The sequence below is a fragment of the Actinia tenebrosa genome, unplaced genomic scaffold (assembly GCF_029948245.1).
Source record: "Actinia tenebrosa isolate PJP-AT-01 unplaced genomic scaffold, QUT_ActTen_1.0 PGA_scaffold6__47_contigs__length_16458017, whole genome shotgun sequence".
NCBI lineage: Eukaryota > Metazoa > Cnidaria > Anthozoa > Actiniaria > Actiniidae > Actinia > Actinia tenebrosa.
Genome location: NW_028292583.1, coordinates 2506711 through 2522003, shown reverse-complemented (window position 1 = coordinate 2522003; position 15293 = coordinate 2506711). Strand labels below are relative to the sequence as shown.

Sequence of the window (15293 nt, the reverse complement as noted above, 5' to 3'; positions counted from 1 at the left end):
CTCCTGCTCGTTTATTAAACATTACTTATTACACTTTGTTTAGTGAAAACCACTAGTCTTAAGCAACAGAGAATGTTAAAGTCAATTTTCCCCAAAACCACAGAGCTGAACAAGTTTACAATCAGTAATGTTTCACATAAAATAATGATGTTTATTATATAATTACCAATGAAATATCTATTTTTCTCCTTTTCAAAAAATTGATATCTTCACACGTGAAAATAACATGTTATTTTCACGTGTGAAAATAACACCATTGCGATGGCTATTCAAAAATACACGGAAAGAATTGCCTGAAAAAGCCAAAACATACTTCATTGATAATTATATAATAAACAGAATATTACATGGGCGCTTGGAGATACGCAATTTATCTTCTCGTGTTGAAAATCTCTCACTCGTTCGCTGCGCTCACTCGTGAGAGATCTTTTCAACACTCGAAGATAAATTTCGTATTTTCGCGCGCCCATGTAATATCCTCTATATATGATTTATATCTCTTCTAGCTAGATCTCTTCCCACATATCCCGGCCCCTAATACTAAAATAATTTCTGAAATAGTTTTAGCTGAGACTTCAAGAGATTTCGTAATCATAGTAAGTTGTAGTTTCGTTAGATGTAAATCCCTAACTAGTAATCTTTTATACATACGCCAAAACGACAAATAAATATTCAGTGGATATATTCACTGAATATTTATTTGTCGTTTTGGCGTACGTATAAAAGATTAGTTAGGGATTTATACCTAACGAAAACAACTTACTACTAAAATAATTACAAACTATGTTTTCTTGAAGAAGTAAGGGATACGATTTTCAGTCAATGTAGGTAAGAGTTAGTTACCGAGAACGGAGGTAATAAGCCATATACATCCCGAGGGCCGCTCTTCCCTGCTGCATTTCAATTCCCTCCTCGGGCTTTAAGTTTGTCCATTGTTTATGAGGGTTGTAATAAAAATAAAGCCTTATGAATAACAAAGAAAACCGTGTCAATTGATAACTAAGACAACTTAGGCCCCGTCCACACTATGCCGGATAAATTTGAATCCGAGTTCTTATTTATTCGGTTCCATTTCGAAAATTCGTTTTCGGTGAAGACTATTGTTTCACAGGTAGCCCAAGCTTGGTTTCTGTGGTGTCCTGTTATAAGGAAATGTATGGGGAATCATCAAAAATTTAAATAAAATCATCAAAACGTGAAATAAAGCCTCGAAATTTTACCCTATCATTGAGAAATAGCACTTCTTTCGCTCTGCGTGGTTATTTTTTGAATTTAGCCCGTTTTAAGGATTTTTTTCCCCACCAGTAAGAAATAAGAGAAGGTTGGAAACTCGGGATCCAAAAGCGAGCTATCACGAGTCTTTGAAACCTCGTACGTCTTCGAATTTTCTTTCCAGCGCCAAATTTTAGCCATGACCCTTCTCTCACATCCCTATAGAACCGAGAAAGTCGCATTAGAGATTAGTCTTCGCGTCTTTAAGCCATGAAATTTGCCTGTATTCACATACTACCTCGCTTGTTCTGACCCGTACTTGGAGCTCACTGTACACCAGTTCAACGGATTTCTTTCGGCAACCGACCCGAGGTCACGCCGGAAGTCTTCGTATCGTAAATGCGGATTCGATTTGGATATCGTATTTCTTCGAAATTATAAGTTAAATACTTTTGTATCTTAGGCCGTTAAAAAATACACTCACCATAATTTTCGAAATCATAAGTTAAATACTTTCGTATCTTAGGCCGTTAAACGATACACTCACCATAATTTCGAAGAAATACGATATCCAAATCGAATCCGCATTTACGATACGAAGACTTCCGGCGTGACCTCGGGTCGGTTGCCGAAGGAAATCCGTTAAACTGGTGTACAGTGAGCTCCAAGTACGGGTCAGAACAAGCGAGGTAGTATGTGAATACAGGCAAATTTCATGGCTTAAAGACGCGAAGACTAATCTCTAATGCGACTTTCTCGGTTCTATAGGGATGTGAGAGAAGGGTCATGGCTAAAATTTGGCGCTGGAAAGAAAATTCGAAGACGTACGAGGTTTCAAAGACTCGTGATAGCTCGCTTTTGGATCCCGAGTTTCCAACCTTCTCTTATTTCTTACTGGTGGGGAAAAAAATCCTTAAAACGGGCTAAATTCAAAAAATAACCACGCAGAGCGAAAGAAGTGCTATTTCTCAATGATAGGGTAAAATTTCGAGGCTTTATTTCACGTTTTGATGATTTTATTTAAATTTTTGATGATTCCCCATACATTTCCTTATAACAGGACACCACAGAAACCAAGCTTGGGCTACCTGTGATTGTTCCGGATTCGCCCGGACTAGTGTGGACGGTAGGCCTAACCGAATAAATAAAAATTCGGATTCAAATTTATCCGGCATAGTGTGGACGGGGCCTTACTGAAGAACTCGTTTCTATGCTTTATAAATATCTTATTATAAACTATTTCATAATAAGTTTGCACTCAAATTATTAAGTTTGCACGCAATTTATTAATGTTGCGTGCTCTTGAATAAAGTCGGTGCAAATTTTAAAAGTTTGCAAGTAGACTTTTATTAAGTGAGGGTGAAGCCGAAAAAACTGTTCAAACATTGCTAAATAGTCTCAATGAAAGGTTGGCTAGAAAAGAATGATCGATTACTTTATAAACTATATTTCAATGAGATAACAATTAGAGCCCGGGGGGGGGGGGGGGGTACTACCACCCCAACTTGGGTAGGGGTGTTCCGCCAGGACCTCAAAACCCTGACCCTATCCCAGACCTAAAATTTTGATTTTACATACCCTACCCCAGACTAAAACTAAGAATTGTACACCCTATCCCAGACTAAAAGACGGAAAAGACGGGTTTTTCAACAGATTGCAATCAATATTTACTAACGTTTTTATTGTTTTTGTGCCGGCAGAAAGCGTAGCCTATTCGCCAGACAAAAATCACCAAATCGTTGACCCTATCCCAGACTAAAATGATACCCTATCCCAGACAAAATGTCAAAAAATGATGCCTGCCTGCCTGCCTGCCTGCCTGCCTGCCTGCCTGCCTGCCTGCCTGCCTGCCTGCCTGCCTGCCTGCCTGCCTGCCTGCCTGCCTGCCTGCCTGCCTGCCTGCCTGCCTGCCTGCCTGCCTGCCTGCCTGCCTGCCTGCCTGCCTGATTCCATGTGAGAAGAAACCATGCAGGCATCGCGGAGGAAAGTGTGTTCCATTCTATACAAACCACACATACAAACTATGTGAATTAGTGTCCTGCAAGCACACTGGGAAAAGACTGTCAGATGCCAGGTAACCATGGCAACGGAACGGTAAAAAGATCATACAGACGGCAGACAAGAGCAAGATCGACGTACGCTGTGACTATTGCTAAGGTGAAGGTAAAGTGAATCCTTAAATATTAAGGTCTAATTATTGCTGACTTTTTTTCTTTGATTATGTTAGATGATTAAGGTCGCTGCCTACTTTTGAAGCGTTTTGAGCTTCAACAGGGCAAAACCCTCAAATTTTGCCCTGGACTCTATATTTTTTAATAGCTCATTCGGAAAAGCTCCTAAAAATCTAGGTTATATCAACATTTTAGAAAAAGTTTATATTTCTAACACATGAAAAAATAGATTTTTGTAGGGATTTTTGTTCGACTTTATGAGATTTTTTAAGGGCACCGAAACTACAAAATATGACAAATCAATTTATCTCTTTGTATTTTTGTTGAAAATATCCATGTATTATTGTAGAATGATTGCCTAGCCTTCATTCGTGCAATCATATAGTCTGCAAATAACTATTATCTTATGAATCCCCTAATTTTTTTCTAATCACTTCCGGTGACGCAAGTTTTGCTCCAATCGCACGTAGGCTTCCAATAAATGCTGATTTTCTCAAAAACGAGCTCGGGACACCCAATTTTTCTTTCCAGATTTGGAATCGGCATTAAATTTCTATTTGGAAAGTCGAAGTTTTAAAAAACATTTAAATCAATTTCCAAAAGTAGGCAATCACCTTAAGGCTGAACGATATGATTTTCAAGGCTGTAAGTGGTGCACCACTACAACAACAAAGTCCAGTACTATGGATGCCAAACTCTCTTTACCCTTAAACAGCTCGTCCAGTGCAGACAGCACTACAAGAACAGAATCATAGAACACTGGCAGGCATTCAATCCAAAACAGGTACTGTAATATTTCAAATAAAGTTAGTCACCTGAAAAGCTCCAAAGCTGAGACCGACCTCCTGTGAGCATCATCAAACTGCAGTTTGTATATCAAAAAGCATTCACTTGCTTGATATGAAATATTTCCCATGATCCTCAGCTGTCTCCGCTTTCTAGGTTTTTAAGTATATAAACACTGTTTGTTATCAAGTGTTGAAAAGACAGGCATTAAAAAAGTCACGTGACCAAAGAGCTGGAAAACCAGTTTGGTATTTCACTGAAGTGCTCACAAGTTCTAATTGGTTCGATTGTCGTTGCAGCGTTGTACAAGAGCAAGACAGAACTCGTTTTACAGCCTAGAGTATGTCAAGAGGACTGACAGGTCTTAAAAAAAATTTAAAAAAAAGAAAGAAAGAAATATGCGTGGCTTGTAGTTTATTATTTTGTGTAAATACGAAATTTAGTGTTTAATTCTAAACCATGAATATGTGTGTGGTTGAAAAATTTGGGAATTACAAATTTTAATACCAGCACAAGGCAAACATGTAAAATTTGTTATATCAGGGAAGGGGGGGGGGGGGGGGGGACGGGTCAAAATTGGCAATGCAAAAGAGTGAAATTTTCAGATATCTTAAACGGGAAATGTGGACACTTTTCTTTATTTTGGACGCGATGCTAACAGGAAAATTATACAAACGAAATCACGTCACTCTCCAGTACTGTATAAAGGACACAACTTGTCACAGGTGCAACCTCGAAACCAATGTGTTGAAATATAAAGTATAAACTAAGTATCCTTTGTAATAAGAACAGTACAAAAAACGGTAACTAAAAACAGTACAACTCACAACTTTCTATTATACTATTGTACTGTGGTAAAGTTATGCCACATTGATTGACTGTATATAGTATAAGACAACTGACTATATCATGTCTTTTTTGTTTTGCTTTGTAATAATTCTTCTAGCTTTATGTTCATGATATTTAGTCAAGGATAAAGGCAGAAGTTCTGAACAAGCTCCTTGGCTTCCCCAACAAAATATTTCGAAGAAAGACTCCCTCAGGCAGGATTTGTCAGTTTGAGATCGTAAATATTAGTAGAGTGTCCTTATCAATATTATCAAGTTGTGGGATACCATATATCTCAGGGCTGTATTCATTTTGCTAAAGGATTTCCTCCTGAGGAATTAAATATAACACATGCCCTTTTCTTCCTAAAGTATGTTCTGTTGCCGAGCATTTGCGTTTATCAGCTTTTTTCTTATTTTATTTTTTCTTTCGTGAAAATGATGAATTCTGTTTCGATCCAATCATATAGCATAGGTAGCATAGTACTTTTCCATAGCTTTATCCATGTTATCCATTTGCGTTTATCAGCTTTTTTCTTATTTTATTTTTTCTTTCGTGAAAATGATGAATTCTGTTTCGATCCAATCATATAGCATAGGTAGCATAGTACTTTTCCATAGCTTTATCCATGTTATCCAACGAATCTCTCATGGTTTCTTTCAATACCAGTAGTAATAAAGTGCAGTGTTACTGATGACAGCTCAGTACAGTTTGGAGTTTCCGAATCTTTTAGAAAACAAGCTATCATCATGATATTTGTTCACACTTTTGTAGTATTTCAATGGCCTCATTTTTGCATCTCACAATATTTGCATTGTCGCGATGTGTCATGATGTATGGGGGGGGGGGGGGGGGTTGATAGTTATTTCGTTTCAAAAGGGGAGGGGTGAGAAGTTATTTTACGTTTAGTACAGGGAGGGTTTAGCTTCAATTTTACAACCCCCCTCCCGATAATTATTGCATAGTCCCTTGGTAGACTTAATCACAGAGGGCAGCGAGTTCCATAAGACTAATGCGATTGAAAAAGGAATCCCTGTAGGTAGATGTTTTGCATGAATCCCGTGTGCGACAAACGCAGATTGCATTGCAGACTGCAGACTGCATTATCAGCAAGGAGATAATTTTCCGGTGTAACCCGCTTAATCCTATTTTATCTAGATTAAAACTTCCTGTGGCGAATGCATATGACAATTCGCTTTTGTTGTCGCAGAAGGGCCGCTGGAAAAAACCCAAAAAATTGAGCACGAAAAAAAAAAAAAAAAAAAAAAAGAAAAAAAAAAGCGGAAAATAATCGTGTAAGGCAAAAACGTAAAAGTAATATATCGTGTATGTTAGAAAAAAATCTTGCACAAAAAATATATCCTCCTAGCTACAAGGAATAAACTCAAATGTTCAGCCCCTCTCGTCAAATATCAAAGTATTTAATAAGTATTGAATATCATTATTATTATCATTATTATTATTATTATTATGACAAGTTTTATTTGTCTGTATATATCATGTTTACATTGACCAGCGGACTAAGTCTAGGCTGGTTAAGTTCATCATTTTTTACAATCCTTTCTTCAGCTTATGCATATTCATAGAACTTCTTGACTATATTAACGTTCTGGCTTAAAATCCATTTCTGGCATCGTTCTATAAGAAAGTTCACTTCCCTGTCTGTATTTGTAACTGTTCTTAGGTCTTTTCTTAGCTGTTCGTGATGTCCTGCGAGAAAGTCAAACACTATGTTAATCTGATTTACACTTGAGCTTTTGCACTCATTTTTGATGCCTGCACGTAGTTCCGTGTATTTTTCTTGTTTTTCAACAGTTCTCTCCGCAATCTTACCAACTTGACAAACTGTGCCTTCAAATAGTGTCCAAGCATTAGTTTCTTTGTCTTCTACAACTATGTCGGGTTTATTGGCACTATTTTCTGGAGCTTTCTCAAGTTGAAAGGGTACATTCCAGCCCGGGGGTTGGGGGGGGGGGGGGGGGGGGGGTAGTCCAATATGTGGACTATACGGGGATGATCCGCTGAAAAGGGTATGGTTTTACGAGCTTCCTGTCATAAACAGGGTATGCAGTTTCACTCAAGGTCCAAATAATTCCTGAGTTTCTTGTCATATTCAGGATTTTTACTTTCGTATTGACGGAAACTGGTTACCATGGTCGTAAAAAAACGATACGCGAGATGACATGATAATTGAAACAGGAACTCAGTGCAATTAATTATATCTTTTGTCATAAACAGGGTCTACAAATTTGATTTTTTTTTTTTTTTTTGACATAAACAGGGTACCCCTTTCAGAATCCCAGCGGAACACCCCTACCCAAATTCTGGCGGAGTACCCCCCCCCTCCCCCCCGGGCATTCCAGTATATTTTTGCCTTTTCATTTTGAAGTACTGCTGATGGTAGACTTTGTTGGTACCATGGCTTTCCATTGTCGCTTTCCTGAAAGTTGTACTTTTCCAGCAAACAGTGGTATATCGGTCTCAGCATTCTGTCGTGTCTGGCTGTGTAAAGGCTTTGGGCGATCTTTGAGCAGCCACTCAGTACATGTGTTGTTGATTCTGTAGCCATATGGCACATTCTGCATTTGGTGTCTGTGATGGTCATCTGTGCTTTGCTTTGTTGGTATGTCTTTGTTGGTAGTAGTTGTTGGCGTATTCTCTTGTTTACGCTGTATTATTATGATGATGATGATGATGATGATGATGACGATGACGATGATGATGATGATGACAGCAGTGTAAAACTTTTGTATGCTCCATACAAGTGATACAATAGGGCGCTAAGCGTAACCTAAAGGCCAAATTAACCCTAATTAAATTCTAATTACAATTGTTAATAAATGACAATATAATATGCTGTGTCTAAATTGATAGTTACTAATATTCCAAATAAAAAAGAAAAAAAAGAAAACTTATGAAGCTTAAAAACTGTTATCCTAAATTCTGAGTACATTTAGAATATTTACTAAAATTAGTGATAAAATGGGATTGATAAATCCTAAATCAAATCTTATATGAAATATAAAATGTGACTATATATGAAATCATTAATTTAAAGGTCTAGTCTATTTATTTATGTAAAATTGTTCGATGGATAAAAATCCTATAGATAAAAGACTTAATGAGATTGATAAGCTGGCTTAAATATTAATATTCATATTAATTAATCTTCTATTTGTGTTTTGAGTCTATATCAAGAATCTAACTAATATAAAGCTATAATAATTATAATAATCTAATGTATCACTATAAAAACTGTTCAATGTTCAGTGCCTATAAAATAGTTCAATGTTCAGTGCCTATAAAATAGTTCAATGTTCAATGTCAATAGCGTTATTATTATTATTATTATTATTATTATTATCATCATTATTATTATTATTGTTATTATTATTATTATCATATATTTTTCTTTCCAATACTTTTTTTGGCGATTATATATACCCTGTTCCAGAGTAGAATCGCTGAAAACCATACCCTGTTTGGCGGCACGTACCTGTATAGCGAATATAGGGGAGATAGATCAACATTATCAACCTTAAGGCGACACTTGAAAAAAATATAAGAGATCTAAATATTCAAGCCAGTAAGACAGTGGAAGTAGATTGAGTTTGACAAGCCTAAGATAGATAAGATAGATCTGATTGGTACCTGCTGAGAATAAATGGAATTAGTGGCGCGGCGCCGGACACGTTCGAGGAGCTAGTATCCCGCTAGCTTGATTGCGACAGAATGGGATTTTTTAAAAAAATTTTAGAGGGGAAGAAGCAAAGGGCAACCAGGGCATGATTGTCACCCTCACACTCACTAGCACATTAGAAAGACCTGCAGAAACGGGGTGATTTTAACGTTCTTGAATCCACAGGCAGCCCAATCTTCAGTTTTATTACGATCTCTCGAAACCGGTTGTAGAAAGTTTGTTTGCAGTTCAGTAAATTTCACCCATGGGAATCAATATGTTCATTCATTTGCTCTCAGTGAATTAATCAGCACGTGATTGCTTAGCTGCAAAGGGCCTATTGTCTTGGGAATGGTTGAAAACCATCAGTACGGCTTTAACTTGTAATAGCACCTCCATTTTAAAGGCCTAGGAAATTAAATTTCATTGATTTAATGTTGCCAATGTTACAATTAAATAAGTAGTAAATAAGAATCGTTTAATTTTGGATCCCCGTTGCTCTAGGCACAAAACTGTGCTGAGTCATTGTTTTTGAATCCTTGGTGATGGTATTCCTGTGGAAAAAATGTTACATAACAAGAATCCTCCGGAAGCCGATTATTAAGATGGTTATGAAAGTGCTTGGTAGCCCATTAAAACACTCAAATTTGGATAATTTGAAGGAGATAATGATCAACCATATATGTCATTTAATTTTTTCCGTAATTTCATGCTTGTAATTGAGGTTTACTCATGGAGCTTTTGACTATTCTATTTCCGGTACACGAGACTTTTTGGTAAAGCATACAAGTCCACGTGAGGAACCTCATGCCCTGTGCTTCAACCAATGACGTTACATTTCTCGATTATGCAATGTCACAGTAACGTACGACTTTTCACGTGTACATCCTCATGTTATAAACAAGAAATGTTACTGCCTGTTATAGTATTCAATGTTCGTCTTGGGATGAGGTTATTCATGTGCTGCTAGACTTAGTTTCATTTGGAGTATATACCGTTATGGAACTATTAGACAGCGATTTTGGTGAGCATTTTTGCTTTTTTGAAGTCAAGCCATAATGTATTTATTGAAGGTGATTCCCTGTTGCCTCTGCTTCTGAAACTTATCCTTGAACGACAATTTCAATCGATTTTTCACTTGGAAAAGTAATAGTAGATTTTTAAAAAATGTGTAGTTCCCTTCATTTTTAGGAAGCATGACATTTCTGGTGTTATGAAGAAGGTTGAGAATATTGAGTTTAAGCCTTTTAGAACTTTTTAATCACACTGAAACAGTAGTGAAGCTTCTGTTTCTCAACGCCACTTAATTATTTGTAATCAGTACCATAGCCAAAAGAGAAACAGCTAGTTGAAACTACTCAAAAATGACATGACTTTCAATAAAACATACAGTTATAGTGATACGTATATGTGATTTCTTATGTTATATTATTTCCAGGGAATTCCCATAATTCACATTATGAAGACTTTGACAGTGGCTGCTCATGTCTTCCATCTTCTCCAAGTAACTGCAGTGATTTTTCGTGCTCAAGTCTGGATAACTTTGGCGAGGACTGGACAATAAGACGAGGAGATGCTATTAAAATGGGCCAATCGTTTCTAGATGGTGGCCCAGTGCTTAACCCCTTCATAAGTATCAAGGCTGACAATGACATTGATGAATATAGAACTGACACTTTGTTGATTCCTGATAATTTCCCAGATCTTCTGGATGGTGCAGTAACTAGTTGCACTCAAGTGGACCATTTTGATCATTGCTTGGCAGATTTAAATAAAAATGAAACAAATTCATCTTTAGACATATTGACAGATGAAAACTTTTATGATACTGCTAGAAACATTACTCCAAGTATAGTGAAGAAGTGTGAGCCTGAGTCAACAGAGAGTGAACTTTCAAGGAAAAGAAATTATAGTGAAAGTGATCACACGTATGCAAGCAATACACAAAGACCGACCGAAAGTGTATCTGTAAAGAAAAAAAAGCCTACCTCAAATTCGAATTCCAAGGATGAAAAATATTGGGAAAAACGACAGAAAAATAATCTTGCTGCCAAACGCTCAAGAGAAATGAAGAGAAGCAGAGAAATTGAACTTGTTAAGAAATCAACTTTATTGGAGAAAGAAAATGCAGACTTAATGAAACAAATGGAAAAGCTCAAAAAGCTTGTTCATAAGCTTGAGATGAAATTAGAGAGGTGACTTCAATAATGTCATTAATTAAAATTGTAAATAGCTAACTGTAAACTTTATATCTCTATGCTTACATGCATGCATACAAAAGTATTTGATATATATCTATACATACACTTGATTGCAGAAAGGTTGTAGTATGCATTCATACAAATATCTGATGAGATACAAGATATCAAACGAGATGCACAATTTAAAACATGCGTAAATGCGATTGCTTATAGCCACACCATTTTGTGAAAAAAAGTTTTTAACTTGAGTTTGTGTAATACGTATGTCTCTGATACAATAGAAGATAATGAAGACCAAATAAGTTACTTTTTAAATTGTGCATCTCATTTGATATCTTGCATCTCATTAGATATATGTATAAAATTTAATGTATACTACAACCTTTCTGCAATCAAGTGTATATATTATATATGTATGTTAGATATTAGTGATTTTTTCTATACATGGATTATTATATGTGTTTTTTAAAAGTTTGAATTCCAGAGAAGTGACTTTTAGTCATTATAGCTTGAAATATAAGCTTGTGAATCAGGAATATATTTGATTCATGTATATATCTATAAATTTGGATTATACTTAGCAAGACATTGAGTATAATGATATTGCCATGATAGATAAATTCAAATCCAAATGTATAAACATGCATAGCACAGTTCCTTATGTTCCAATGTTTTTCCAGGAAATGTAAATGGTACCTCACTAATTATTTGGTGATGGATTTAGGGACCATGTTAATCAAAGGGACTGTTACTGCATGTATAGTTATATTTGAAGGGCCAGAGGGCTAAAAATCTTAATTGTTAGATCAAGACGGAACACTAATTTTTTAGATCTCCATATCAAATTATGAGGTTTGCTGATGTTTATTTTAATTATGCTCAAGTTAAGGTCTGTTATAAATGCACAGCTAACAAATTTAACAATATTGCTGTGTTGGTAAATAATTATATGACAAATAAAATAATTATGTTGAGTTTTGAAAACAGGTGCTTTTTTGGGGGGGGGGGGGGGGGGGGGGGAGGAGGGTGGATTTACAAATAGATATATTTATTTTGTAGGCTGGGGGGCTTTAGCAAAACTCAGAATCAGCGATCACTGTCTTCAGATTGAAGTGGGCAGATACACTCGACCATACACTAAACCTGAAGAAAGGCTATGTCCTGTTCTGTAAGGTTGGTGTAGAAGATGAGGCACACTTCCTTCTAACATGTTCAAATTATATTGTGGAAAGGAAAAATTGCACATGCAGTGCAAATAACCTGCCTCTGGCAAATATTCAAATAAATTTAATAAATAAATAAATACCCAGAGTTTAACTAACAAAATTGTACAAATTAGTGCGACGTTTTGTAGGTCTACGGTCTATTGAGGTGTAATTTGCGCAAATTTGCGCAATTTCTTGCAAAGTTTTTCACGGAATAAAAATTTTGAGTATTGAGAACAGACGAGGAACACCCAAGTGCCGACATTGAGCATTCTTCTTCGATGCTTAGTCCTGTGCTGAATCCCTGGTTAAAGTCACAAGATTCCAGCTGCGTAAAATGAAATTTTGGTTTTGCTATATCAATAATCGTTAGAAATGGTACAGAAATTTTGGAATCAAATAGCCCAATTTCAATCAGCTATTGTTTAATGGAATTATAGTTCAGAATCATTAGTCACATTTTCATTTTCTGCTCAGTAATTTTTAATACAACGGATTGTTTTTTGTTGTTGTTTGTTTTAATTTGTTCGAAATCCTGCAGAGAGCCTTCCCGGGGGGGGGAGGGGTACTCCCATTTATGAACTATACGGGGATGCTCCGCTGAACAGGGTATGGTTTTTCGAGCTTCTTGTCATAAACAGGGTATGCAATTTCACTCAAGGTCCAAATTCTTCCTGAGTTTCTTGTCATATTCAGGATTTCTACTTTCGTATTGACTGAAACTGGTTACCATGGTCGTAAAAAAATGATACGTGAGATGGCATGATAATTGAAACAGGAACTTAATTATATCTTTTGTCATAAACAGGGTCTATAAATACATTTTTTGTTGTTGACATAAACAGGGTACCCCTTTCAGAATCCCAGATCCCAGCGGAACACCCCTACCCAAATTCTGGCGGAGTACCCCCCCCCCCCCCCCCGGGGAGAGCCTTGAGGACATAGATACCTTTCCTGCCTAAGAGAAATAAAGTTATGGAAGTCTGACTTGCTGAATAGAGCATTTTCCCAGGTAAGTAAAATATTCTAGATAGTTTAGTTAGTTCATCTTACTTGGCCAAGTATTTAAAAAATCACTCTAGCTGGCACAAGGGAGCACGGTATATGCGCGCAAGCAATATGGCGCTACACATAAGTTAAACTTTCTGTGTCAAATTACGCCATCACCACAGGAAACCCAACTTTTCAAAACCGCGCGCGTGCGCGTATTTGCCGTGCTCCCTTGGCTGGCATGGATGTTTGACTCTTAACTATATTTCTGAAAACACTAAGTTCTTGTTGGTATAGATTTTTTTTCTTGTTACTAAATTTGAAACGCCGTCGGCAACTTTATCAATTTAGTTCAAACTCAGTCAGTCTTATCTCGTTATCCCGTCAAGTAAGGGGTAGTACCTAGGTCAATCAGGACGAGTCCTTTTTTCACCACCTGTTTGTATAAATGATCTTTTATTCTACCTGACATTTCCAACATTTATACACTTATTTCAATAAAGTTAGTCACCGGGAAAGCTACAAAGCTGAGACCGGCAAGGATTATGGGTAGATACATTTTACATGTTTCAACCGCTTGATAACTGTTGATGTACTAAGGGAGCACATTAAAATTTTGATTGTGTTGGTTTATCTTCGATTTTATCGCACGTATTCTAAGATATGGCAGGCGTTCCTTGTAGTTCTTGTTTACGTGCGCGCGCTACACTTCATGGCAGGCGTTCCTTGCTTTAGTCGGGTTAGCGAATTTACTCCGAAAACCGACGAATATCTATGGGCCTAGCCTGTGCGCCAAGGTACTTTACTAAACTGCTCAAACCTGTATTTAGTACCCTAAGGGGGAGAGGGTTTTTGAGTGTAGGATACATTGATGATTCCTACTTGCAAGGGGACTCTCAAACAGAATGCAAAGATAACATTGATACAACTAAGAATTTACTAGAGCCCCTTGGGTTTGTAATTAACTATGAAAAATCAGTGTTGCAACCCTGTCAGAGACTGGTATTTCTTGGCTTTATTCTTGACTCAACTGTCATGAGGGTGTATCTAACACAAGACAGAACAGCCAAAATTGTCTCAGCATGCCAGTGCCTGTTACAAAAGAGTAAACCTTCTTAAGGGAAGTTGCCCAGGTGATCGGATTATTAGTGTCAGCCTTACCAGCTTCTCAATATGGGGCACTATTTTACAAAAACATTGAAATTGAAAAGAATATAGCCCTAAAGAACACTCGTCATTCCCTTCCTTACACGATCGTAAGCCATTCGGATCGGCCGAAACCAAAACACTACGAGGAACGCCTGTCACATGATGGATTGCGCGCGCTCGATAGATCAACCAAGAATAATAACTTTCTTTACATAAACAAAATTTTAATGTGCTCCCTTGGATGGACCAGAGATCTTTTACCAGTTACAGTCTCACCTCCTCTGAGCATCCTCAACTGCTGTAGTTTGTGTAAAAAGCTTGACTTGCTGAATATGAAATTTTCCCCATGATTCTCAGCGATCACAGCTTTCTAGGTTTTTGGTGACTAACTTTATTGAAATAAGTACAGTATATGCTGATTCTTTTTCAAAAGATCTGAAACTTTGAATATTGAGAAACGGCGAAGAGATTAAAACGAATGTATGTGGCCCTTGGGCTACACATAAATACAGTATTTATTAACGAAAAGAAGCGGTTTTGAAACCTCCCGCCCCCCCCCCCCCCCCCAAAATTTTTTTCAACCTAATTTCAACATTATTTATATGCATTTATTCGGAGCTATTAAAGGCAGTTATACCTCTCGGCCTCATGGTACGTCTCTTTAGATGCTTTTAAACTTTAAATCTTTATTTTACGACTTCATGGGCTATTGACTCGTGCCCATTCGGACAGCAAGGCTAATTGTTAATTAGCCGTACTCGCGAAATAAGTCATAATTATTAGGTATATACATAGGAGAATCGCAATACTTTTAGATATGTCATTATATTTTAAACAAGGTTGGAATATGATATTGTATTCTGTTATTTTGGACTGTTGTCGATATGATCTTTCTTAATAATATCATTAGTAATCAGTATTTAATATGTATAACTTTATGATGATGTAAACTGCAGTACAAATATATAGTTTATATATATTCTCATATACTTGATGTAAATAGTACGAAACATGGGCCACAAGTTTATCAGTAACCCCGAAACTCACTCACACCTGTTTTACTAATAATAAA

The 15293-nt window shown here is 36.7% G+C and overlaps 1 protein-coding gene and 1 long non-coding RNA gene across 2 annotated transcripts; both read left to right on the top strand.

Moving 5' to 3' along the window:
• The first annotated feature begins 3209 nt into the window (after positions 1–3209).
• On the top strand, positions 3210–4571 carry LOC148905838 (uncharacterized). The gene is made up of 3 exons (XR_016121546.1): positions 3210–3375; positions 4099–4167; positions 4469–4571. It is a non-coding gene; the product is annotated as an uncharacterized LOC148905838 (long non-coding RNA).
• A 4974-nt stretch (positions 4572–9545) lies between these two features.
• On the top strand, positions 9546–11851 carry LOC116306011 (uncharacterized). Its single transcript, XM_031716040.2, has 2 exons — positions 9546–9700; positions 10115–11851. The coding sequence occupies exons 1-2, from the start codon at positions 9676–9678 to the stop codon at positions 10873–10875; spliced, it is 786 nt and encodes a 261-aa protein (XP_031571900.2). The 5' UTR covers positions 9546–9675; the 3' UTR covers positions 10876–11851.
• Positions 11852–15293: the final 3442 nt, after the last annotated feature.